This window comes from Ursus maritimus, unplaced genomic scaffold (assembly GCF_017311325.1).
Source record: "Ursus maritimus isolate PB19 unplaced genomic scaffold, ASM1731132v1 scaffold_4, whole genome shotgun sequence".
NCBI lineage: Eukaryota > Metazoa > Chordata > Mammalia > Carnivora > Ursidae > Ursus > Ursus maritimus.
In genome coordinates, this window is record NW_024426552.1 from 69,879,531 (window position 1) to 69,906,674 (window position 27,144).

General features: G+C 39.8%; 1 protein-coding gene across 3 annotated transcripts in view; it reads left to right on the forward strand.

The window, feature by feature from the left end:
- The first annotated feature begins 7,390 nt into the window (after positions 1–7,390).
- Positions 7,391–27,144, forward strand: part of ACAP2 (ArfGAP with coiled-coil, ankyrin repeat and PH domains 2) — a 140,201-nt gene continuing 120,447 nt past the window's right edge. For all 3 annotated transcript variants that reach the window (XM_040621408.1, XM_040621409.1, XM_040621410.1), the window contains exon 1: positions 7,391–7,516. In XM_040621408.1, coding sequence (XP_040477342.1) covers positions 7,464–7,516 — 53 coding nt within the window. In that variant the 5' untranslated portion in view covers positions 7,391–7,463. The remainder of the gene's footprint in view (positions 7,517–27,144) is intronic.

The following is a 27,144-nucleotide window of genomic DNA, read 5'->3' on the forward strand; positions in this document are numbered from 1 at the left end:
CCCCCGCCCCGTAAGGCCCATGAATCTATATTAAAACAAACACAGAAAAACTCAATAGGGGATTCTGTTAAATAGCCAGGAGGAAGAACTACTGAGGAGTCAGGCATTGTTAGGCCCTGTTATGTGTATCTTATATAATCCTCAAATCACCCTAACACACAAGTATCATTCTCTGAGCTCGTAATTTGTGGGAGAAATACATACATGAGCACAAGTAATCGTGGGGATTTGAATAAGGAAAAGATCACCGTGGGAGAGAAACACATCCATTTATTCAACCTTTATCAGACACTAAGTGCCAGCCACTGGGCTAGGTTCTAGAACTACAAAGACAAAAATAAAGTCACTACCCAGAAGCTCCAGGTCTGAAGAGAAGTGGGTATAAAAATCTCAAATTATAATACTGAACTCTATTCTAATAGTTATTTACAACAGGGGACAAAAGGGCCAGAGACAAAGGAGAAGTCAGGTCACTGTGAGAGGGGGCAGCACCTGAAATTCCAGTTAAGCCAAGTTTTAAATAATAAATAGGAGCTCCGCGGGCACACAGACGGAGGAGGCCCATTTGGGCAGAAGAAACATCATGCACCAGGCGGGGCTGAGCAAGCAGCACGCAGAAGCCACTGAGAGAATTCCTTTGTGGATGGGTGAACCCATCTGCAGTAGATAGACTGGCAGCAAAGCAGATAGGGAAGGTTGGCAGGTGCTGGATACTAAAGGAACCTTACATTTCAAATTAAGAAATTTGGAATTTATCCTACACATCTGTGGTTTTCAAATTAGATATTTCTCAGTGGAGCTGTAACACCCCTTGGAGTCTACCCGTGAGTCATCTGGGGTGGGGAGTGGAGCAGGGCGGGCAGGGCTCTGCGTCTCCCATCCATTTCAACCATACCAGCTTCATTATTATCCATTTAATGGCGAGCATGGGTGAAAGACTTTTTCTTTTAAACAAAGTGTTCCATGATTAAGGAAAGTTTAAAAACCATAGCGTTAGGCAATGATAAAACAGTGAAGAATTATAAGCATGAGTTTCCAAGGTGAAAAGGGTTGCAAACAGTGTCAAGTGCTAAAGTGATATCAGGAAAAACTGAAGTACTGGAAAGTACTGGAAAGTGTCCTTTGATTTGTCAAATGGAAAGTGGCCTAATTGCAAACAGTTGGTGGGGGTAGGTAGGGAGTAGAAAAGAGAATGCAGTGCACAGTGGAATGAATAGGAGGAGAAAATGGGGAGTGCTCTTAAATGTGCTCTGGAGAGTCTTAGAAAGCAATGGAGGGAGATTTGGCCATAGCCAAAGGGGAATTTGTCCAATTCACATGTCTCCCTTCTTTGTTAACTGATCCCCTTCCACATGGTCATAGGGGTGGGCTTCTGGAAGCCATGTATGTACATACTGCCCCCCTGCTGTAGTTGATTGGCCCTAGCTGAGGTACGTAGGCTGACACTTCCCCATGAAATTTATAACTTGGGCCAAGAGAGAAAACCCTTTCTCCCCAGTTGGTTGGTTAATCTTGAGAGTGGGACCTAGAGAATCAGATGAAATGAGCTATAGATGGGCAGAAGAGCAAAGTATGTGTGAAAAGGATGGAAGGGAAGGAGCATCCACGCTTTACAGGTCCTAGTTTCAAATCCTTCTCAAGGTCCATGGAGAGCCTATCATCTTGGCTTAGGGTAAAACTGTCCTATCTTATCATGAACTCTTTATTTTCGCCTTACTCAAATAGTGTCTCTTATACACACTTACATGCACACACACGCAGATCCTTTCTGATACAGAGGGTGTATGCTTTTCTTTCTTTCTCTTTTCTTCAAAGAGGAAAGAAAGGTCACTTGAGAGAAAGGTTGAGGATGCAGAGAAAGGCGATAATTGATAGAGCCATTCCCAGACGAGAATGTACGGTATGAGGTCTGGAGCACAAGGAAGAGGTGCACTTTCCTTTGAGATAAATGGGTTAGAAGTAAAAGATGGGAATGTGGGTGAGTATGTGGGTCAGGGCTAGGAAGAGTGTTCCCACCGCATGATTTCTGTTTTCTTTGTGAAGAGTCAAAATTATCTACAATTTATGAGAGGGGTGGGCCACAGCTTGGATAGCAAGTTTAGGAATAGCCATTGTGCCAGTAGGCCAGGGATCTGGCCACAGATAAATAATACAAAGACAGTTGAAAACCCTAAGTATGTAGTGCCGGGGTCTTGCATCACTGAATGCAGTGAAGTAGTCTCAGTGCTAAAAGCCTTCACCTCTTGCCTACCCAGCCCCCTTTCAAATACAGATCAGATCACAGCACATCACACTCCCTGGCTTAAATTTTTTCCAGTGGCTCCCACGGCTTTAAGATAGAAATTGTCTCTAGTATTGCTCAGCAACTAGGAGGGGGAAACATGAAGGAAATGCTTGGATTGATCTAGTCCTGGGCATGTGACACGGTCATGGAAGGAGCCGGGAAGAGGTTTGGGGGCATTGCAAATGAAGTTGTTGAGGTGGTAGAGGAAGGCAAGACAGGTGGATACCAGCAGCCTTGGAAAAGAATCCTGGGGTGGGGTTGGGGGTGTGAAGTGAATGTATCCGAGTGAGATAGCAGGAGACATTCGAGGCTGAGCTTGTGTACGGAATGCTCTGGGTGAGGCAAGGTTTAAGGTGGGAATATTTAAGGACTGTCCAAGTGACATATTTTGAGACAAAGAGAGAAACTTTCTTCTATGGACAGCCCACGCTCCACCAGTCATTCTCTAACTCGAACCCTGGGGTCACCCTAGGAGTTTAGTCTTTTTTTCCTCCCTCTCACATTCAGCTGATCATCAGATCCTTTGATTTTGTTGCCTAAACATCTTTGATGGCAGTGACCTTGGCTGAAAACCTCTCAACTGCTACGTGTTTGGTCTCAGTCCTGACAGCCCCACCCCCTTGACGCACTGCCCTTTAAAATTCAAACTGTTTTGCGTTGCTCCAGGCTTAAATTCTTCCAATGGCTTCCCATTGCCTTAAAATATGAATTCCTTAGGGGGCAAAATCCTTTGTACCTGGTCACTGTTCACCTGTGCTTTAGTCACACAGTTCCCTGTGAGTAAAGGTCCTCGGAAAACTCACCTTTCCTCGGATCCTATTTTTCAAGATGCCGTACGTCTGCAAGATATAAGAACCCTTACTTCCTCCTCCAGGAGAAATGACTGTCAGAGTATGAGTAGCCCTCCAAGCTCTAGAGGGGAAACACTGTTTATCTCACCTGTGAACCTCAGCCTGCCGTGGTGTCTGGCCAGCACACTTGCTTAATGGATATTATTAAATGAAGAAAGAATGAGTGAATGTTGAAATCACCTTAGCTGGTGGCGGGAGTTGGGGTGGAGGACTGTGAGTCAGAGGCCAAACATGAGAGTTTACTAGCTGTGTTTTATGGGACCGGGTCATTAGTACTCTTTTTTAGGGAAATTGCCTTGTCCACTAGGCGCCTGTCCTGTAGCCTCCATCCTAACCCCCGTTCCTGTAGGAATGAATAAATTGGGTAATCTGACCCTCCTATTTGCTGGCTGGGAACCCATGTGACCGGTCATGAAAAGATGAGCTGGGTTAATCTGTTTTCTCCTGGGATCTGGGAATTAGGAAACAGATTAAAGTGATAAGCTCCAGGAGCATAGGTTGAAAGGATACATCAAGAATTGTCAAAAATTATATAGCGGTTGCAGAGTGGCCCTGAAATTTATTTTTGTGACCTCCACAATGTTTTCTAATATTCTGAAAGTGTTGCCAACATTTGAAAATTGGGGCGGTTTCACATTGAAATCTGGCTATTTGGTTTCTCTTATAGAATCTGAAGGTCTGATGTGGCAAAAACATCCTGGAGCTGAGCGGTACACAGGTGCTTCCCCCTTCACCTTGGCCACCGGCCCCCTATGCTGCTTACACCTGGCCAGCTTCCTTTCCTTACATCATCTGCTTGGGCCCCCGTAGCCATCTGACAACCAGCCTGTTGAAGGAACCAGTAGCAAGGAGGGATTATATGCAAGCCAGGCTCCCAGGGGAATAGAACCCACACAGAGCAGAAAGGACACCTGGTGAGAGTTGGGCAGTAGGTGAGAAAGATTGAGGATACAGCCACCAGGAGAGGGAAACCTGTTCCCACAGGTGTCTGGATTCTTTGGCTTCCCATTTCCAGTAGCTGCCCACAGTTACCCTCATCATAACTCCAGGCTCTTGACACAATTTGCAATGCAATGAACCAGGCTAAGGTAGGGAGTGAGTGGGAAATTGGTAGAGAACAGCAACGAAGACAGTAAGATCGCGGTGTAGCTAGATGACATTAGCCCCCCAAAATAAATTCTTGTATGAAGGTGGAATGTAAATTGTTAGTTGTCAAGAGTTAGATTCTTGCTGACTATGTATCCTGGCCAAGGAGAAGCAGGGAAAGGGGTGGTGAACAACTTCTATTCAAGAGGATGTACCATTAAAAGTATCCTCAGAGAGGGGCGCCTGGGTGGCTCAGTTCGTTGAGCACCTGACTCTTGATTTCGGCTCAGGTCATGATCTCAGGGTTGTGAGATCGGGCCCCATGATAGGCTTAGCGCTCAGCTTGGCGTCTGGTTGGGGTCTTGCTCCCTCTTTTGCCCCTCCCCCCACACGTGGGTGTGCACATGTGGGCGTGCTCTCTCTCAATAAATGAATAAAATCTTTAAAAAAATAGTAAGTATCCTCAGAGGAAATCAGAAGCATTCTGGGAGGGAAGGGCTATGGGTATATGGGGTTCCAGAGGCTTTGGAGGAAGGGACTGGGAAGTCTGGGGAAAAGATGTTTGTGAGATTTAAGGTTTGATCATTTATATCCTTTACTAACTAACTTTCACTGTGTGTTGAAAGAGAGGTCTGTATTTCAGCAGACCGAGAAGGCTTCCTGAAAGAAGTGGCATTTGAACTGCATCTTTAAAGTGAAATGGATGAAAAGGAAATGTTTCACAGGCAGATAGAGCCACACCTATAAAGCCAAATTCTAAGGGGGAGAGCGGGCAGTTTGCAGTTAAGAGTCTGGTGACATGGGCCTGTGTTTAGCTTGAGTCACCCAGCAAGTTACTTCTATACCTTGGGGACTTCGTTTTCATTACTCTAAGTTAAGAATAATAATATTATATTTCTTCTAAGACTCACTATTCCCACCCTAACCCATTTCTAATATTTCTTGATTTAGGACATACCCTACAATTGACAACCTCAAATGCCTGCTTTACCACAGGGCAGAAAAAAAAATTTGATAGTGTTAGCACTAACTGGATGTACATAAATTTAGCTGTCCGCAGAAAGAAAATGTTCATTATTGACAATTAGCTTAGTTGAGTTATTTTCATTGATGGTGCCATGCAGCTGAATTTTAATTTTGAATCCCAAAGTGTCAAGTTAGGCCTCTTCCAAAAGGTTACATTGTGTTGAAACACTGAAACAATAAGTTATTGTATATACAGATTAGTTGTCATGCATCAGGAATACAATTAAATGTAGAAATGGCCAACTCTCTTACTAAATTTGACGCAGAAGTTATAAATCTATAAGAGGTTAGTTTGACCAACTGAAGTGTCTCTTAATTATAGAGAACAAACGTGGGGGGGATGGGTGAAGTAGGTGATGGGGATTAAGGAGGGCACTTGTCCTGATGAGCACAGGGTGATGTATGGAAGTGTTGAATCACTGTATTGTACACCCGAAACCGATATAAGACCTGTATGTTAACTAGAATTAAAATAAAAACTTAAAAAAATAAAAAAAGAAACCAAGTTTATAACCAAAGAAGAAACATATATAATGCTTGTATATTCTTTCAAATGTCTCAAAATTATACTGTTAATTTCTAAAAGGCGCTAAAGAGATCAAGACACAACCGCTGGTTATGTAAAACATCCTACCATCATGTTACACTTAGCCAGATGGCCAAAATGGTTATATAAGACTTTAGGCAGTGGAAGTGAGAAGGCTTACATTTAAACTTTGATTATAGCACTGAAGAATAAAGTGGTACAATTATGATAATAGCAGCATTTACTGAATGGTTACTATGTAGCACCGTGTTGTGTCTTTACAGTTCTTATTTCAGCTTCAGGGCACAACAGTTCTTATTTCAGCTTCAGGGCAACTCTATCAGATCGGTGGTGTTACCTTCATTTTACAGTAAGAAAAGATAGGAGGTAAATCCAGAAAGTTTGCCTTCAGGCTCTCATTCAGAGCCACTATACTGTTACCACATTTTTGTTGTATTTTATGGATATTCTTATGTTTTTTAGGTTGGGTTACATTTTAATATAATGGATCCATTGGTGCTTTTTTTCCTCCTCCTTCTTCTTCTTCTTCTTCTTCTTCTTCTTTTTTTTTTTTTTACAATCAATGGCATATTAGAATCAGAAGTATGGTAAATACCTGCCTTGTTGGATCAGGTGATGCATATCTTGCAGGGCTCCTAGAACAACTGTGATCAGTGGGCTGGTGTTGCAAATGAGGAAGTGAGCCTGATTTTCAGAACCCTATCGTCTTTGAACCGGTGAAAGCTAGCGAGAGAAAAGTACCAGTAAGGAGGAATGTCTTTTGCGGGTTTGAAAGCTTTTCCTCCTCACCTGTCTGAATCCTGATCTTTTCATGCTCGCCACAAATACCAGCTCCTTCAGGAAGTAGTCTCCTAGTTATAGGAGAAGATATACGTGGGAGAGATTTCCAAGTTATTAAGAGATGAAGTCAATAAGTGAAAGGCGGATTTTATCATTAAAGCTACCCTCACGCCTCTCCCGACCTCAGTTTCTCTAAACGGAAAGGAAGCGGTGGCTTAGCCCATCTCTTCCTTTCACAATTTCTACTCCCAACCTCTTCAGATTGCTGCCAGAGCTGTAGGAGCCCTCAGACCTGCAGGCGGCGGCTCCTCCGCGTTGGCAGCTCAGCAGGGCGGGGCTGAGAAGCCGGAGAAGAGGCGGGGATTCCGAGGGAAGCGCGGCGCGCAGCCACGTGACTTCCTTCCCAAGGAGCCTCAGCTGCTGGCCTCCCAGCAACCGGCGCGTCCCGCCTAACGACTCCGGCGCATCCCGGTTGGCCCTCGGGGACGCTTGTGGCAAGGAGGCACCCACGGTCGCGCTGTTCATTGGCTCGAGCCACCGTCGCTCAGGTGCGTTGCCGGAGCGCCCGCAGGCGGTGCTGCCGGAAGCCCCTCCCATTGGCCGCCGGGTTCGTGGCTGGCTGGCGGAGGCTGTCACTCCCGGGCGGTTTCCCTGTGGCCGGCGCTCGGCTGGGGGCGGGAGGAAGAGGGGCCGGCCTGGGGCCTGACGAGCCGCCGCTGCCGCCACCGTCTTCGCGGCTGCTATGACCAGCGGGCGAGTCGCCCTCCGCAGCTCCGCGCAGAGCTAGTCGCGGCCGTGCGCCCGCAGTAGCTGTCTGGGTCCCCAGCGCAGCCGCTCCCGCGGCTCTCTCGGCTCTTCCAGCGCCGCCTTCGAGGCGAGGCGGAGGCAGATGAAGATGACGGTGGATTTCGAAGAGTGTCTGAAGGACTCGCCCCGCTTCAGGTAACCGGCGAGGCCGCCGGGCGCCGGGCTGCGGTCACCCCGGAGCTGCCTCCCCCGGGGGTGGGGGCGTGAAAGCCGGCCCGCTGAGCGCGCCGAGGGCCCCGCAGTCCGCGTCTTCCGCCGAGGCCAGCAGCCGTTGTCGCAGCTCCGGACCCGGCGAGGGCACTGCAGCCCCGACCGACCCTTGCCGAGGGCTGAGGCTTAGCCGGGAGGGGGACGTCGCCTCCTCCTGTCGCTTCCTCGCCCTCTGCCCCGGGAGGAGCTCCCCGGAGGCCGGGAGCGCCTGTCCGCTTCGAGGAACCAGGGTGCAGCCGGGTTCCTGGAGAGTCGTGCCCTTTGCGGGCGCGCGCTCTCGTCCCCTTCCTCTTGCTGCTCCTTTCCCCTTCCTTCCGCTCCTTCGTTTCCACTCCCACCCCACCCTCTCTTGCAGGGCACCTTCTTGCAGTTCACTTAGTTCCTCTTTGCGCTTTTCCGCTCCCCTTACCCCGGGGAGGAAGGAGTGGGGCGACCTGGGACTGCTGTTGCCTGCGTGTCCCCTGCCAGGGGGGCGTTCAGAGAGGCGCTGGCGGTTGCTTTGCCCCCGGAGTCGAGGGTGGGAGTGCTGTGACCAACCGCATTCTAGAGACACTGGTCGGAGACTGCTTTTCTTTGCACTTGGGCTCTCCCCGCTGTCGAGAGGCAGTGGAGGGGTGAGGACTAGGAGAAACAGTGCATTTCTGTTTTGAGAACGGAAGTAGGAGGGCCTTGAAGATTGCATGTATGTTCCTCTTCCAGCAGCGTCGGCCCGGGAGGGCCCCGGATCACAGTCGGATGCTCCCAGTGGATCTGTCACATAAACTGACGTGGTGGCACTCGGATCCCTCCCATGTGGGAGGCGGCAGTCCTGAGGGTGTCCAGAGTACTTGCTCTTTACGTTTCGGGCATCTTGGGAAACTCCTGAATTGTTTTTGGAGAATAGTTCTGATAGGTTGTATTTTACGGTGCATGTATATGGCTGTCCTTAGGCCTTAAAAAAACAAAAAACAAAAAACAAAAACGCCTTAAGGCTTGTGTTAGATAATGACATTTCTTGAAAGCTTTCCCTGAGCATTGCTGTGTATTTGCCTGCTGATCTCCAGGCCAAGCCCGAGTTGTAAATTCTTGCATCCTTCTCCTGGGAACTAACTGTTTTCATTCTTATCACTGATTTCCCATTCTCTTTTCACTGAAAAGCAAAGCATTGTAAAACTGAGGAACTTCTACTTCTAAGAGAAAATTTAAGAACTTTTTTTTTGAGGAAGGTGTTAATTTTATTTGCAGCTTAAGGCTGTTGCTTGTAAAAAGTTGCATCTGGTTTGATTGCTACTGTTGGTATTAGTTTTTGAAAGTTTTATGTTCCTTGTGAATTAAAAGGACCCAGAGGGGACACACATGGATTGCCTAGGACAGCTTTGCAGGGCAGAGTCCAGACTGTGTGGCAGATGAAGTAATTTTTAAAGTGCATCTCAGAAAATTCTGCTTTTTGTGAATATTTATATGACTTGGCTGTTGTTTTTTTTTTTCAATGAAGTAACAGCACTTTCCGTCTAGAGAATGTGGCTTTATACTCAATTTGTTTCATGTTTTAAGTTTGATTTTTTTAAAAAACAAGTTGAGAGAAATGATATGGAAATACTTGGTCACTGGTGGTGTTCACGAACCATGTGATGTCTTTGTTTTTGAAATAAAGGAATCATTGAATATAAAATAAGAGGGAAAGATACTGATTAGGTTGTATGGAATATTATAGTGAACTTTGTTAAACTTGTATAATATGTATTCTGTTTTAATTCAATATTAGAGATTTTTCAGAGTTGCTTCCAGTATTCCGATTATTATTGGCTGCTAATTGGGAAGAGAAATCAAAATTCAAAGAATTCCAATATCTGGTATATATTTTTGGAACTAGATTAGATTTGCAATAGAGGGAGGTTGTCAAGAAATAAAAGTCTCATCACTCACATTCCTAATTTTTGCAGTCTTTCTATAACCCCATTACTATGTAAGTTTGTATAGCATTTGAAAAGAATATTTTAGAATTCTTTTATCCATATGCTTTATGTATAAGAGAAACTTGACTTTTAAGAGTATCTGCATGTTGTGAGTGATATATTGAAACTTCCGTATTAGAGTAGAAAATTTGTGAGGGGTGGGCTTGTTAATTGTTTTGGTTTTGGTTTTGCTTTTTTTAAAATCTTTTATTTATTTATTTATTTTTTTTATTTTTTATTTTTTATTAGACGCTTAACGACTGAGCCACCCAGGCGCCCCTAAAATCTTTTTTTTAAAGATTTTATCTATTTGAGAGAGAGAAAACAGAGAGAAAGAGAGCCCAAGCAGGGGGAGCGGCAGGCAGAGGGAGAGGGAGAAGCAGGCTCCCCGCTTCCCCCATACAGGGCTCAATCCCAGGACCCTGAGATCATCACCTGAGCCAAAGGCAGACACTTAACTGAGCCACCTAGGTGCCCTGTTTTTGCTTTTTGATAGCAAGGCAGCTGCAGTATTTATTCCTTGTAGTGTTCTGATATGTTGTGCTGTTTTAAAACTAATTCTTACTTTTATTTTCCTTTATAAATGAATCTTATGGGGGCGCCTGGGTGGCTCAGTAGTTAAGTGTCTGCCTTCGGCTCAGGGCGTGATCCCAGGGTTCTGGGATCTAGCCCCACATCGGGCTCCCTGCTCCACTGGGAAGCCTGTTTCTTCCTCTCCCACTCCCCCTGCTTGTGTTCCCTCTCTCGCTGGCTGTCTCTCTCTCTGTCAAATAAATAAATAAAATCTTTAAAAATAATAAAAAAAATAAATGAATCTTATGGCATTTAAATCTCGCATGGGGACATGACTGCCTTGGGTGCTATAGAATTGATGCAGAAGGTAGATCTTGTTGAAGAAAAATTTCACCAGTGTTCAAGTTCTAAACATTAATTTTCCTGCGAAGTTGATAAGGAAAATAGGAGGGGGATTAGTTGAAATAGAGAAGGATGTTGCTATTGCAACATTGCCTTTAATAATTTGAATAAAGCCAATGGTTACTTTTACATTCCAATGAACATTTTTTTGTTTGTTTGTATTTATTTATTTATTTATTTATTTATTAAAGATTTTATTTATTTATTCGACAGAGATAGAGGCAGCCAGCGAGAGAGGGAACACACGCAGGGGGAGTGGGAGAGGAAGAAGCAGGCTCACAGCAGAGGAGCCTGACGTGGGGCTCGATCCCATAACGCCAGGATCACGCCCTGAGCCGAAGGCAGACGCTCAACCGCTGTGCCACCCAGGCGCCCCTGTTTTGTTTTTAGATTGATTGGAAGGCACATTTCATTGTGTAATTTTGTGTAACTAAAAATTCCCTTTTTGGTTTTTTAAAAACCATCCTAAAAGATCAAAATCTTGTTCATCTAAAAATCTACAAGAAAGTACATGATGCTAAGCATACTTTTTTTAAGTGGGAATTTTCTATTTTGATCAACATTTGTTTGAAGAAGTTTGAATTTGTTTGTACTCTAAGTTGTGTATGTAGTTGCTCTTTAGAATTCTATAAAATTTTAAAAAAATTTGTGCTTTTCCGGGGCGCCTGGGTGGCACAGCGGTTAAGCGTCTGCCTTCGGCTCAGGGCGTGATCCCGGCACTATGGGATCGAGCCCCACATCAGGCTCCTCCGCTGGGAGCCTGCTTCTTCCTCTCCCACTCCCCCTGCGTGTGTTCCCTCTCTCACTGGCTGTCTCTCTCTCTCTGTCAAATAAATAAAATCTTAAAAACAAACAAAAACAACAGATAGGATCCTTGTTGGAGAACTTAGGAAAAAAATCTTAAAAAAGATATTTTGGGGAGAAAGGTTTTAATGGGAGAAGGACATGACAGAAGATGTAGCTATCTCTGGGCACCTGGGTTGCTCAGTTGTTAAGCATCTGCCTTAGGCTGGGTCGTGATCCCAGCGTTCTGGGATATAGCCCTGCATAGGGCTCCCTGCTCAGCGAGAAACCTGCTTCTCCCTCTCCCACTCCCCCTGCTTGTGTTCCCTCTCTTGCTGCCTCTCCCTCTGTCAAATAAATAAACAAAATCTTAAAAAAAAAAGAAAGAAAGAAAAAAGATGTAGCTATCTATCTATATCTATATTAGTTATGTTTTGCTCTTAAACTGGTGCCAGTCCTTGCTGCATTGCCACTTTACCTTCCATCTTTACATGGCAAACATAGTGGGTGAGGGATGTGGGGAAATGTGTTTTCATTTATTATAAAGTAGTTTTTATAATTATGAAAGTATTATATTAGTATAATTATATATTAGTTTTATCATGAACCAACATATAGGAATTATAAAGTAGTTTTATCATGAACCAAAATACAGGAATCCTGCTATCCCTGATTACAACTTGTAATTCCTTATTTAATGTCATAATGTAATACCAACTTAAGTTGAAATAAGAACAAGCTTCTGTAATGTGGCAGACAGATTTTATACTAGATGCTTTTATAGCTATTCTCATTTAACATTAAAATATATTGTGAGGTAGGAATTATCTTTATTTAAAAAAAAAAAAATCCCAAACCTGATATTTTGCGAAGTTAAATTCACTTAAAAAAAAAGGTTTTATTTATTTATTAGAGAGAGAGAGAGAGTGAGTGAGTGAGAGAGAGCACAAGTGGGGGGTGGGGGGTGGGGTAAGGGAGGAAGAGGCAGAGGGAGAACCAGACTCTCCGCTGAGCAGGGAGCTGGATCATGACGTGAGCCAAAGGCAGACGCTTAACTCACTGACCCACCCAGGCGCCCCTAAATTTCACTTTTTTAATGGTGGACTTTAAAATGGTGGACCTGGAAGTGAACTCTCTTTTTAATGCTATCTGTCAAGCCACAGGCTTTAGTTGGAGTAATTAAATTTGCATTAGGTCTGTTTATGGTGTTTTTTATCATACAGAAATTTAAAAACGGGTTTTTGTGTATCATCTAGAAAAGTCTCCCCTATCCCATTATTACTCATAGGATATTTTTCTATCATTTCATAGTAATTTTTAGTTTCTTGTAGTGCGACTGGATTTTAGTTTTGAGAATCTAATTTTGTTTTCTTCCTAATGGGAGTCACTTCTCCTAACGCCTTTTATTGAATAATTCATCTTCTCTCCATTGACTTAATATTACATACATGTATACATATGTGGATATTTTTCTGGATTCTTTTCTTTTTCACTAATGTATTTGTCTGTCAAATACCATTAATATTTTAGTTACAGTGCTTTTCAGTCTATCTTGATATTTGGTGGGACAAGTTTTCCTCTTTTTTTTCCCTTCAAAAATTTAGTGGCTGTTCTTGAATATTTTGTCTTTGCAGTACTTTCTTCAATTTCAGAAAAGGGTATGCCTTTTTAATGTATTTTGCCCTTATTTCTTTAAAATTTTTTCTTATATAAAATTTCAGTGATGATCCAACTATATACTGTTTACAAGAAACATGTATTACTTTTGTTTTTTTAAATGACCATTTATTTTTATTTATTTTTAAGTAATCTCACACCCAGTGTGGGGCTTGAACTCATGCAGGAAACATAACTTTAGATTCAAAGACACAAATAGATTGCAAGTAAAATGATAAAAAAGATAAATCACGTAAACAGTACCCAAAAGAGAGCTGGAATGACTATACTAATATCAGCTGAAATAGACCATAAGACAAAAATTACTAGAGATAAAGGACATTTTATTTATTTATTTATTTATTTATTTATTTATTTATTTATTTATTTTTTAAAGATTTTATTTATTTATTCAACAGAGAGACAGCCAGCAAGAGAGGGAACACAAGCAGGGGGAGTGGGGGAGGAAGAAGCAGGCTCATAGCGGAGGAGCCTGATGTGGGGCTCGATCCCATAACGCCGGGATCACGCCCTGAGCCGAAGGCAGACGCCTAACCGTTGTGCCACCTAGGCGCCCCAGAGATAAAGGACATTTTATAATGATAAATAGGTCAGTCCATCAGGAAGACACAGCACCTACAAACATGCACTTAGGAGAGCCCCAAAATACATAAGGCAAAACTGACAGAATTGAAAGAAGAAATAAACAGTTTAGTAATAAGAATTGAAGGCATAAATACTTTCAATAACGGGTGGAACAACTAGGCAGGTCAACAAGGAAATAGATGTGAACAACACTATAAACCAACAAGATAGGGCACCTGGGTGGCTCAGTTGGTTAAGTGTCTGCCTTTGGCTCAGGTCATGATCCCAGGGTCCTGAGATCAAGCCCCATGTTGGGCTCCCTGCTCTGTGGGGAGCATGCTTCTTCTCCTTCTGCCTGCTGCTCCCTCGGCTTGTGCTCTCTCTCTCTCTCTCTCAAAAAACAAAACAAACCCAACAAGATAATAGATACATAATAAATAATAAGTAATAGGTATAATCACAATAGATATAATCTGTAGAACACGTTACACAACAAAAGTGAATTCACATTCTTCTTAAGTGCATGTGAAACATCTTCCAGCATAGACTGTATGTTAGGCTATTAAACAAGCTTCAATAAATTTGAAAGTTTTGAAACCATGCAAAATATGTTCTTTGACCACCATGAAATGAAATTAGAAATGAATAATAGAAGAAAAATCCAAAAAATGCACAGATATGTGGAAATTAAGTAACACACTCTGAAATAACCAGTGGATCCAAGAAGAAATCATAAGGGAAATTAGGAAATACTTTCAGACCAATGAAAACAAAATCACATACCAAAACTTATGGGATGCAGCTAAAGCAGTGCCTAGAGGGACATTTATAGCTGCAAATGCCTGTGTTAAAATCATCTCAAATCATGATCAAACCATCAATCTTAAGAAACTAGAAAAAAGAACTAGCAAACTGATTGCAAAGCAGGAAGAGGGAGGAAATAAAAAAAGACTAGAGCAGAAATTAAAAAAAAAAAAGAATGGAACAGTAGAAAAAATTATGAAACCGGAAGTTAGTTTTTCAAAAAGATCAATAAAATTGACAAATCTTTAGCTAGACTGACCAAGAAAAAAAGAAGATTCAAATTACTAGACTCAGGAATGAAAGAAGGGCATTGCTATTGTCCTACAGAAATACAAAGGATTATAAGAGAATACTGTGAATAATTCTATGACAGTAAGCTGGATGAAATGGATATATTCCTAGAAAGATGCAACCTATTGAAACGAACTTAAGAAGAAATAGAAAATCTGAATAGATCTTTAAAAAAAAAAAAAAGACGAAATCAGAGAGTGAAACAAACCATAAGAGACCCTTAATCATAGGAAACAAACAGGGTTGCTGGACGCGGGGGAGGTGGGGAGGTGGGGGAAACTGGGTGATGGACATTGAGGAGAGAATGTGATGTAATGAGCACTTGCTATTATATGAAGCTGATGAATCACTGAACTCTGCAACTAATAATACACTATATGTTAATTAATTGAATTTAAATTAAAAAGAGGGGGAAAAAATGTGACGGGGCCAGCCTCACATTGGCTGTCTGGATAAAAGATGTGATCTCTTCCAGGCACCAGTTTGCTACTTTAACTGCAGTCAGCCACAGATGACAAAAGTAAAAGGACAAATTGACACAAACCTAGTCATGCTACAGGGGGAAAAAGTGTGTGCTGGTGATAGTGGGTAATCTACATACATAATGTTTCTATAGAGCAGTCAAAATGCCATCATCACTGTTTGGGGATTAAGAGGTATATTGAGTAACAAAATGGGTTTCACACACTAATGAGGAGTATGAATTCTGCTTAAAGAGGAAAATACCAGTTTCCACAATTATAATCCATTATTCTTTTTTTAAAAAATTTAAAAAGATTTTATTTATTTTTTGACAAAGAGACAGCCATAGAGGGAACACAAGCAGGAGGAGGAGGAGAGGCAGCAGAGATCTCGATGTGAGGCTCCATCCCAGCATGACCTGAGCCAAAGGAGATGTTTCATGAGTGAGCCACCCAGGCGCCCCATCCATTATTCTTGATAGCCTTTTCTCTGGTTAGACGGGAGCGTCTCTGTTGTGGTAATTCATCATGAAATCGGTAGTCTCTTTGTATTTTGAACAATTTAGGAAAAATAATAAAAGATTGGATTAAATAGCAGTAAAGACCTTCTTAGTCTCAAAAAAATATAACCTCATATAAAAGCGGATACTTGGCTAATTTGAAAAAAATAAAAAGATTGACTTAATTATCAAAAAGCTTCCCCTAGGGGCACCTGGGTGGATCATTCCGTTCAGCATCTGACTCTTGGTATTGGCTCAGGTCTTGATTGCCAGGTTGTGGGTTCAGGTCTCACATTAGATTCACACTGGGTGTGGAGCCTACTTAAAAAAAAAAAAAAAAAAGTTTCCCCAAAGGAAAAACCCAGGGCAAGATGGCTTTACCAATGAATTCTTCCAAATGTTTAAAGGTGAATAACAACAATCCTTTCCAAATTTTTCCATGAAATAGAAGAGGAGGTATCACTGAGTCATTCTGTGAGGCTAGTATTACCCTGCTACCAAAGCCAAAGATTTCACAAGAAAACAAAGGACTGATATCCCTTATAAATATACGAAAATCCTGAACAAAATATTAGTAAACCAAATATGGCAACATATAAAAAGAATTGTACATCATGACCAAGTGGGATTTATCAAGGAATGCAAAAAGTCAATGAATGTAGAGTAAAGGGCAAAAACTATATAATCATCTTAATAGACACAGAAAAAGCATTTGGCAATCCACCACACTTTCATGGTGAAAATAATAAAGCAGGAATATGGTACTTTCTTAATGTGGTAAAGGATGTCTTTGAAACATTCTTAACTAACATCATACTTAAGGGTGAAAGACTAAGTTTTCCCCAATGACCATGAAAAGAAGTCCACTCTCTCCACTTCTATTCCACAATACAGTAGGGGTTATAGCCAGAGTATTTGGCAGGAAAGAAAAATAAAAGGCATCCACATAAACAAACTAGTAGTACAACTATCTCTACTTTTAGATTATATATCTTGTATATAGAAAATCCTAAGGAATCCACCAAAATCAGTTGAAACTAGTAAGTTCAGCAAGCCAGCAGGATGTAAGGTCAGTGTACAAAAATCATTTGTATTTCTTTGTACTAGCGAAGAAAATCATTCCATTGAACAGTAGCATTAAAAAAGAATAAAATATATAGGCATAAATTTAGCCAAAGAAGTACAAGACTGTACACTGAAAACTATATAACATCACTGAAAGAATTAAAGACCTAAATTAATGGAAAGATATTCCATGTTCATGGATCAGAAGACTTAATATTGTTAAGATTACAATAGTCCCCAAATTCTATTCTATAGACTAAAAGCAACCCCTATCAAAATTTCTAGCTAATATCTTTGAAGACTGGCAAGCTGATCCTAAAATTCATAAGAAAATAAGAAAATACAAGTGACCCAGAATAGCCAAAACAATCTGGAAGAAGAACAAATTTGGAGGGTTCACTTCCCAGTTTAAAAACACTACAAAGCTATGTAATCAAGACAGTGTGGTATTGGCATTAGAGCAGGATGTATAGATCAGTGGAATAGAGACTCTAGAAACCCTTACATTTATGATAAACCAGGTTTTGATAGGGGTTCCAGTACAATTAATGGAGAAAGAATATCCTTTTTAACAAATGGTGCTGAAACAACCGGACATTCATATGTGAAAGAATGAAGTTAGACTCCTGTATCGCATCCTGTATGAACTTTAGGTTAAAATGGATCATACACCTAAATGTAAGAGCGAAAACCATACAGTTCTTAGAAGAAAACATAGGAGTAAATCTTTGTACCCAGAAATTTATTTGAATTACCTTGTACCCAAAAGATTTGCCTTGAATTAGGCAATGATTTTTTAGATATGATGTCTGAAGTATAAGCAACTAAAGAAAACATTGGTAAATTGGATTTCATCAAAATTAAAACTTCTGTGCTTCAAAGGAATCAAGAATGTGAAAAGACAACTTACAGAATGGTAGGAAATATTTGCAAATTATGTAAGGGATTTGTATCCAAAGAATACAAAGAACTTTACAACTCAACAATAAAAGAGCAAATAACCCAGTTTAAAAACGGGCAAGAGATTTGAGTAAACATTTCTCCAAAAAAGATATACAAATGGTCAATAAGCACATGAAAACTGCTCAGGATCATTGGTCAGCATATATTCAGTAACTATCTTGGAATTCTGTATTCTGAATCTTCTGGCTTCAAATTGGCTTTATCAGTGCACTTTGAAGACTCAGGTTTTGGCTTTTTCTGGTCTAAGTGAGTTCCTGTTCTTTAACCTGTCTTTCGGTTAACAGAATTGTGTTGCTACTGTTACTGCTTCCTTCCTTGTCTTTGTGGTTTAGTGCTTAAAAAAAATTTTTTTAAAATTTTAATTGGATTTTTGGAGAAAATGGAGGTAAAGAGGTATAGCTAACTTGCAGTGTTTAACTGGAGGTTTCTGGTGCTGTTGATAGGCAAAACATAATTAATACTGGAGAACATTCTTTTGGGGTAGTGAATATGGACCAAGTATACAACCTCTGGAGGCAGATGACCTATTTGACTTCTGTCTTTTTCATTTATTGTTAGTGAAACCTTTGGGCAGATTTCTGAATTTTTCCCAGGCTCAGTGAATGAGAACAATACTACCTTTCACAGAAGTAGATAGGGAGCAGCCCACTTAATAATGCTAATTGTCTTTCCTCTTGTGTCCTTGAAAAGAAGTTTGGATGATTTAGTTAAAGATGCTGGCTTTCTCATGTGGAAGTAAACTAATAGTTTAGAATGCATGAAGTATTAGGCATGTTACTTGTATGTATGAAAATTGTCTATGTTGTGGATAAAGAAAGATTATGAACAGATGGGCAAACTTCACTTAACTTTGTAGAAGGAGAGCAGTAAAGGTCCTAAAAGAGGGCCAATTATAGATTCTGTTTAGAGTATTTAAGAAGATAGAGTGAGCAAAAGACGAGGAAAAAAACAAAACAGAGGACACAGTGCCTTAAAGATTTATATCTGAAATGATGTCAGAGCAAAGGGTAAGTAAACTGAGAGGTCATGGAAGAAAACTTCGGTGAGGAAATATATATGTTTATTTGAAATTACATGAAGTCTCTTTCCTTTGAATTGTATCTCTAGAAGGATCTGGAAGTTAGATGAGAAGAAATGTGAGTTAAATGCGTGTATCATTATTCCTATTACAGAGATGAAGAAATTCTCATAGAAAGAGTTGACTTGATTGTGATCTTGTAGTAATTTGTATCTTAAGTCAGGGGGCGCCTGGCTCGCTAAGTCAGTGGAGCTTGTGACTCTTGATCTCAGGGTTGTAAATTCGAGCCCCACATTGGGTGTAGAGATTACTTAAAAAAATTTAAATAAGTTAGGATTCTGTAATGAAATGTAGTCAGTTTTCCCTTTACAATTTTTATATTTTCTGTGATGCCCCAGACACACTCAAATTTAAATGTTAAAATTTTCACTGCTAAAAAAATACAGTGCAGTATTGAAGTGTAAATCATGGTAAAACAGTTTAATCCAAGGCAAGCAGTGGAGAGGGTCACTGCGATGATTAATATCAAGGATTTAACTTTGTATGTATTTTAGAGTCACTTTTAGACAAGATGTGTGCAAAGCTTGTATATTTTTTAAATTGACTTATGCAAAATTAAAATTGATGGAACTAACCATTTTTGGGGGGGGGACTAACCATTTTAATTTTTGTAGTTCTAGCCAGAAATACATTCATTTTTGGGATGCCTGGGTAGTTCAGTCTGTTGAGTGTCTGTCTTTGGCTCAGGTCATGATCCCAGGGTCCTGGAATTGAGTCCCATGTCAAGCTCCTTGCTCACTGGGGAGCCTGCTTCTCTGCCTGCTGCTCCCCCTGTGCTTGTGCTCTTTCTCTCTGACTTAAATAAATAAAATCTTAAAAAAAAAAACTTAAAAAAAGAAATATGTTCATTTTTAAATAAAACTTTTCCTGTTGATCTTTTTTAAAAAAATGATTTTTAACTTGTTGCGCAGTTTTCTGCTCATTGAAAAGCTTTATAGTAAGTTAAAATCCATCCCTTTGGATTTTTTCCCCCTTTGGATTTTTAAGTCAATGTATTATTACACTAATGTAATAATAGACTAGGTTTTATTGGTTATTGTCAGGTAATTGCTTTGTATGGATAAAAACAAGATACTTCCTAGCACACTTATCGTTTAATTTGAAGATACCTTTGTTATTTCTTTTAGGGTTTGTATGTTGGCTAAGAGCCATCTCAGTTTTTGTCTGAAAATACCTTTGTTTTTCTTGCTGTTGGAAGGCTGTTTTCCCAGAGCATTGAATAGTAGGTTGGTTTTTTTCTTAAAGCACAATGTCATTTCATTGTCTTTTGTTTGTTTTTTATGTCTTTATCATTTGTTATAAGTTTTATTAGTCATATTGTTGCTCTTTTGAGGATAATGTATCTATTTTCTCTGCTTTTTTTTTTTTTTAATTGGAGAGGCTGAGAGTGGGGGAAGGTTAGGGGCAGAAGGAAAGGGAGAAAGAGAATCTCAAGCATGCTCCACACCCAGCGCAGAGCCCAGTGTGGGGCTTGATCTCATGACCCTGAGATCATGACCTGAGCTGAAATCAAGAGTCAGATGGTTAACCAACTGAGACACCCAGGCACACCTCCTCTGCTTTCTTAAAAGTTTTTTCTTTGGACTGGTTTTTAGCAGTTTTACTATTATATGTGTTGGTGTGGTTTCTGTTTTATTCATCCTGCTTGGGGCTTGTAGAGTTTCTTCAATATATGGGGTTTGCCGGGTATGTCTTTCATCAGTTTGTAAAATTCCTGGCTGTTATCTCTTTGAATATTGCCTGCCTCTGCTTCGCTTTTTTCTCTCCTTCTGGCTCTCAGTTACACATATGTTAGAGTCTTTTGTTGTGTCCTACATGTCTCTCATTCTTTTCTGAAATGATAAGCTTCACAGAGAAGTGGAATATTATCTATTGATCTATATTCCTGTTTATTAAGCTCATCTTCTACTGTGTATAATCTCCTGTGAAACCTATCCGTGGAGTTCTTCAACTGTGTCTTTCACTTTTGAAAAAAAAAATTTTTTTATATAGATTCTTCTTTGGTGAAAATTGCCACCTTTGTATTTGTTTTTTGCATATTTTAGTCTCTAGTTTCATGAACATATTATTACCACTTTTAAGTCCCTATTTAATGAAACCATTATTTAGATCATCTGTGTGTCTATTTCTATTTGTCTTTTATTCATTCATTTTTCCTTCTCCTTTCCCTCCTCTTCTTCACTTCTAGTGGGCCAGCATTTTTTATTTAATACTTAACACTGTATATGAAAAATTGTAGGTGCTCTGGTGATGTTATCTTTCTCTCAGGAGGATTCACTCTTTGTTAGGTAGATAGAGTTGAAGATATCATCTTAGTTCAGTCACGGAATAAGCTTTATTGGCTTCCTATTGCTGCTATAACAAATTATCCCAAACTTAGTGGCCTAAAACAACACAAATTCATTATCATATAGTTCGCTTCAACACAGGTCTCACTTGGCTGAAATCAAGGTGTTGGTAGGACTGCATTCCTTTCTAGAAGGTCTAGAAGAGAATTTTTTTTTTTTCACCTTTTCAAGAGGCTGTCCACATTATTTGGCTCATGACACCCTTCTGTCTAAAGAGCCAGCAATTATTGGGGCACTCTGTGTTCTGCCTCCCTCTTTCACTTATAAAGACCCTTGTGGTAATGTTGGCCTACTTGAGTATTTCCAGCATAATCTCCCCATCCCAAGTTAGATGATTGACAACCCAAATTCTATGTGCTGCCTGAATTCACCTTTATAGTGTAACCTAACATATTTATGGTTCAGGGGATTAGGATACTAACATCCTTAAGGGGCCATTATTCCATCTCCCACAGTTCCTCCCTCTGGCTCCCAAAGATTCACTTCTGTCCTAAATGCAAAATATATTCACCCCATCCCAGCATCCCCAAAAGTCTCAACACATGTTGCAATTTATATCACCTTCTTATAATCATACTGCAAATTTTCAGTAGTTTGCTGTTTTTTTTTATTTAATGGTATGTTGTAAATTTTCTATATTGTTAGGAAGATTTTATGATTTAAAAAAATGGTTGTATCATGTTTCATCAAGATGTTACAGCATAACACTTACTGCTTATACCTGTTTTGGATGTGTTGATTCCCTACTTTTCTGGATTATAGATAATATGATAGCTAATAACCTCATGTTACTTACTTTCTTGAAGAGTGTAGGCAAATTATCTTATAGAATATCCCACATTCTGAGTTTGTCTAATTGTTTACTCTAGGTAGATTCTGTTTAAACAGTTTTGGCAAGAATACTCACAGGTGGTGGGTGATGTATTATTTTCATTAGGAGGCCAGTGATGTTTGGTTGTGTTCTTGTTGGCATTGCTAATTTGGGTCACTGGTGCCAGAGGTGGGGGACCAGAGGGAGCCGGAGGATTGTAGATCAAAGGGCTTGAGGTGGGAAAGAGCTTGATCTTCAAGGATCAAAAAGACCAGTGTGGGTTGGAGCAAAGGGAGCAGGAGGAATAATGGTAGGAGATAAGTTCAGAGAGATAGCAAGGACCAGGTCAAGTTAGGCCTTGTAAGTCATCCATAGAAAGAAGTTTGGATTTTATGATTAGTGCAATAGGAAGTTAATAGAAAGCTTTTATCAGTGGTGAGCAATTATAAGGCTTACAATTTAAAAATATTTTGACTACTATTTGGAAAATGAGTGATAGGGGGCAAAAGTGAGTTTAGAGAGACCAGGTAAAGAAGCCATTGCAGGAAACTAGTTATCAGGCTAGGCCAGGCAAGAGATGATTTGGTAGAGAATGGATAATTTTTGTGATAGAATCAGTAAGAATTGCTATTGAATTATTTGTAGGGAATGTGAAGAATAAAAATAACATTTTTGGCTTTAGCAACTGGGTAGATGGAGGTATTGCTTACCGATAAGGGGAAGGCAAGGGAAGAACAGGTTTTGGGTAAAAAAAAAATCAAGAATTTAATTTTTGCACTTGCTGAGTTTGAGGTGGACACCCAAGTGGAGCTGTTAAGTAGAATTGGCACTTCTGTGTAGCCTTTTGTAAATTTACTTTACAAACTGATATGGTCACATCTCACACTCCTTTTTAGACAGTATGTAAACTCTCTGGTAATAGAGCCTACTAGTGTCATATCCTTTCACTCAGCACACTTCCTGGCACACAATAGTTAGGCTACAGACTTATATTGCCAAAAATAGTTTCATAAAATAGTTGTAGATTCTTCATTTTCACAAAATATATTCTATAATTTTTATTTTATGTCTTTTTCTGTTATTGTACTATTGATGAATTGCAAAACTTTGAGTAATGTATGAATTGTTTAAATTTTCTTTTCCAATGTAGTAATTAAGTCAAACCAAAATCTTTAGGTTCTCTTGGGTAGTTGTCATAGTTCTTGAGAGACTCTGACTAGTCTCTTTCTAGGCTACTGACATATTTATATGTGGGGTTTCTAGGGAGATATATTTAATTTAACAAACTGAACTATTCAGAGAATTAAGGCCTGTTGCACTTGTATAGAAAATTTAATAAGTGTCATATCCTGTCACATTGATAAACTCTTAATTTTTCCGTTGACTGTCTACTTGTAAAATTTAAGTCTTTTTTGAAACTGTTGTCCCTGAATCACATGAATCAGAATGAGATATTTGAAAAAAAAAAGTAAAGTTCCTTGAAAGCTATAAAAGACTATAAAAGAGTTGTTCTTAAGATGCTTATAGCAGTTGAGAAGTCATTGGAGTAAGTGTGTTTTTCGAAGGTAGCTTTTGAAGTACATGCTTATTTGGAGATAAATGATCTTAAAATTTTTATCAGTGGTTACTTTAAGTTTTTTAAAGATTTATTAAAAAATATTTACTTAGAGCGGGGTCGGGGGGGGGGCAGAGGGAGAGGGGGCGAGAGAATCTCAAGCAGACTCCCCGCTGAGCAAGGAGCCTGATGTGGGGCTCGATCCCACAACTAGGAGATCATGTCCTGAGCTGAAACCTGGAGTCAGACACTCAACCAACTGAGCCATCCAGGCACCCCTCAGAAGTTACTTTAAATGGTGTTCTAGTTTATCTGTTGTTCTGTAACAAATCAACCTAAACTTAGTTACTTGAAACACCATTAAAAAAAATAAATAAAACAACCATTTTATTTTGTTCAAGGTTTGTAGGTCAGGAGTTTGAAATGATTTTGGCTGGATGGTTCAACTGTGATCCATGTTCTGATAGCTGGGTGGCTGAGGCTGTAAGATCCACTTTCACATCTGATGCCCTGGATCTTCTTGGTTTTTCTGTCTTCTCTTCACATGACATTTCATCCTTCCGAGCTTTTCCTTGTGGTCAGGCTTCTCACAGCATGTTAGTATTAGGGTAATTGCACTTACATGGCAGTTCATTTTTTGTTCGTTGATTTATTTTTTTAGTAATCTCTACACCCAGTGTGGGGCTGAAACTCATGACCTTGAGATCAAGAGTAACATGCTTTTCCTACTGACCCAGGCAGATGCCCCTTGGCAGCTTATTTTTAAGAGATAGGAAGTTGAAGCTGGCAAGCCAATTAAAGGCTAAGTTTGGAAGAGACATATCATTTCTACCATATTCTTTTAGAGCAGTCACAGGGGCCACCTGGATTCAAGGGACTAGGGAAATAGACTCCATATCTTGCTGGGGAAATGGCAAGTCATATTGCAAGTGACCCAGTGTGGCCATCTTTGGAAAATACAGTCTGCTGCACATTGTGTCCAAAAGTGTCTTGGAAATCATGAGGAAAATTAAGATGCAGTAAGATTGCATATGTAAAGCTAAAGCAAGCAGGTTTTTCTGTCAGACTTCAATTTTAAGAGTTCCTACTACTGGGAAAGTTTAGGGAAACAGTCCTCATACTGTTGGAAAGACTGTTAGCTTGGTAGACCTTTTTCAAAGGACGAAGTAGTAAAATATCTCAGAACTTAAAAATATATAGTTTGCTTCAGAGATTTTATATCTAGAAATTTCTTCTAAAGAATAATTGGAAAAATGTGTAAAATTATATGAACAAGGATGTTTATCAGACTTTTTATATATAGAAAAAATCGTGCAAGTAGAATGTTTGCATCCCCACCAACAGTGCACAAGGGTTCCTTTCTCTCCCACATCCTCTTGTGCTTTTGATTTTAGCCATTCTGACAGGTGTGAGGTGATATCTCATTGTGGTTTCAATTTGCATTTCCCTGATGATGCGTGATGTTGAGCATCTTTTCATGTGTCAGTTGGCCACTGGACGTCTTCCTTGGAGAAATGTCCGTTCATGTCTTCTGTCCATTTTTAATTGGATTATTTGGGTTTTTTGATGTTGAATTGTATAGGTTCTTTATATATTTGGGATACTAACCCTTTATTGGATATGTCATTTGCAAATATCTTCTCCCATTCTGTAGGTTCTCTTTTAGTTTCGTTGGTTGTTTCCTTTGCTGTGCAGAGGCTTTTTACGTTGATGTAGTCCCAATAGTTTATTTTTGCTTGAGTTTCCCTTGCTTCAGGAGACATGTCTAGAAAAATGCTGCTATGGCCAATATCAGAGAAATTACTGCCTGTGCTCTCCTCTAGGATTTTTATGGTTTCAGGTGTCACATTTAGGTCCTTAATCCACTCTGAGTTTATTTTTGTGTGTGGTGTAAGAAAGTGGTCCAGTTTCATTCTTTTGCATGTGGCTGTCCAGTTTTCCCAGCACCCTTTGTTGTGGAGACCGTCTTTTTCCCATTGCATCTTCTTGCCTCCTTTGTCAAAGATTAACTGACCATATACTTGTGGGTTTACTTCTGGGCTCTGTTCTGTTCCATTGATCTGTATGTCTATTTTTGTGCCAGTACCATGCTGTTTTGATTACTACAGCTTTGTAATATAACTTGAAATCTGGGACTGTGGTACCTCCAGTTTTGTTTTTCTTTTTCTAGTTGTTTTGGCTATTCAAGGTCTTTGGTGGTTCCATACAAATTTTAGGATTGTTTTAGTTGTGTGAAAAATGCTCTTGGTATTTTGATAGAGATTCCATGGAATCTGTAGATTGCTTTGTATGGTATGGATATTTTGACAATATTTGTTCTCTTTTAATCCATGAGTATGGAATATCTTTCCATTTGTTTGTGTTGTCTTTAATTTCTTTCATCAATGTCTGTTATAGTTTTGAGAGTACAAGTCTTTCACCTCCTTGGTTAAGTATATTCCTAGGTATTTTATTATTTTTGGTGCAATTATAGGTGGGATTATTTTCTTAATTTCTCTCTGCTGCTTCATTATTAGTGTATAGAAATGGAACTGATTTCTGTGCATTGATTTTTGTATCCTGCAACCTTACTGAATATATTTATTCTCGTAATTTTTTGGTGGTGGTTAGGTTTTTCTATATACAGTCTGCACCTAGTGAAAGTTTTACTTCTTCCTTATCAATTTGGATGCCCTTTCTTTCTTTCAACAAGAGAGGAAGTGGGGGAGGGGCAAAAGGAGAGGAAGAGAGAGAATCTTAAGCAGGCTCCATCCCCCAGTTTGGAGCCTTGTGCGGGGCTCAATCTCAGGCTCTGAGATCATTACTTGAGACAAAATCAGGAGTTGTACACTTAACCAACTGAGCCACCCAGATGCCCTTATTCCTTGTCTGATTGCTGTAGTTAGGACTTCCAGTACTATGTTGAATAAACGTGGTGAGAGTGGACATCCTTGTCTTGTTCCTGATCTTGGGGGAAACACTCTCAGTTTTTCCCCATTGAGTATGATGTTAATGATGGGTTTGTTATATATTGGCTTTATTATGTTTGATGTGTTCCCTCTAAACCTAATTTGTTGAGGGTTTTTATCATGAATGGATATTGTATTTTGTCAAATGCTTTTTCTGCATCTACTGAAACAATCATATGGTTTTTATCATTTCTCTTGTTCATGTGATGTATCATGTTGATTGATTTGTGAGTATCAAACACCCCACAGCTTTTTATTTAAATATTATTCAAACTTAAGGAAGAGTTGAAGGGATCATACAATGAACACCTGTCTAACCTTCATCTGGATTCATCAGTTGTTAATATTTTGACGTATTTGCTTTCTCTGTCTTACACACACACATACATGGTTATATACAGAGCATATATATGTTTTTTTAATCATTTGAAAGTTTGGCATGCATCTCCTAAAAATAAGGACATTCTCCCCCATAGCCACATTTATAACACTAATGGTAATTACATATTCAGATTTTCCCAACTGTGCCAATAATGCCATGTATAAATAATTTTTTCTCCTAGCATCTAATAAAGGTTTATGCAGTGGGTTGGTTTTTCATTACCTGTGGCTGACTATACATTTTTTTATTCTTTTAATCCATCATCTTCCCTGGGATGAATTAACCATTAAGAAAATACTGGATTGTTATGGAGCTAAGAGAGGAGCTTAGTCATATCTGAGGCCTTGATTTGGGTAAGGGCCAAATCATGCAAGATTTTTTATCATGTTAAAGACTTTGGTGGATCATCATAGAAACAGTGGGATGCTCTTAAAAGAGATGTGACATGTTCAAATTTGGATAGTATATATATAT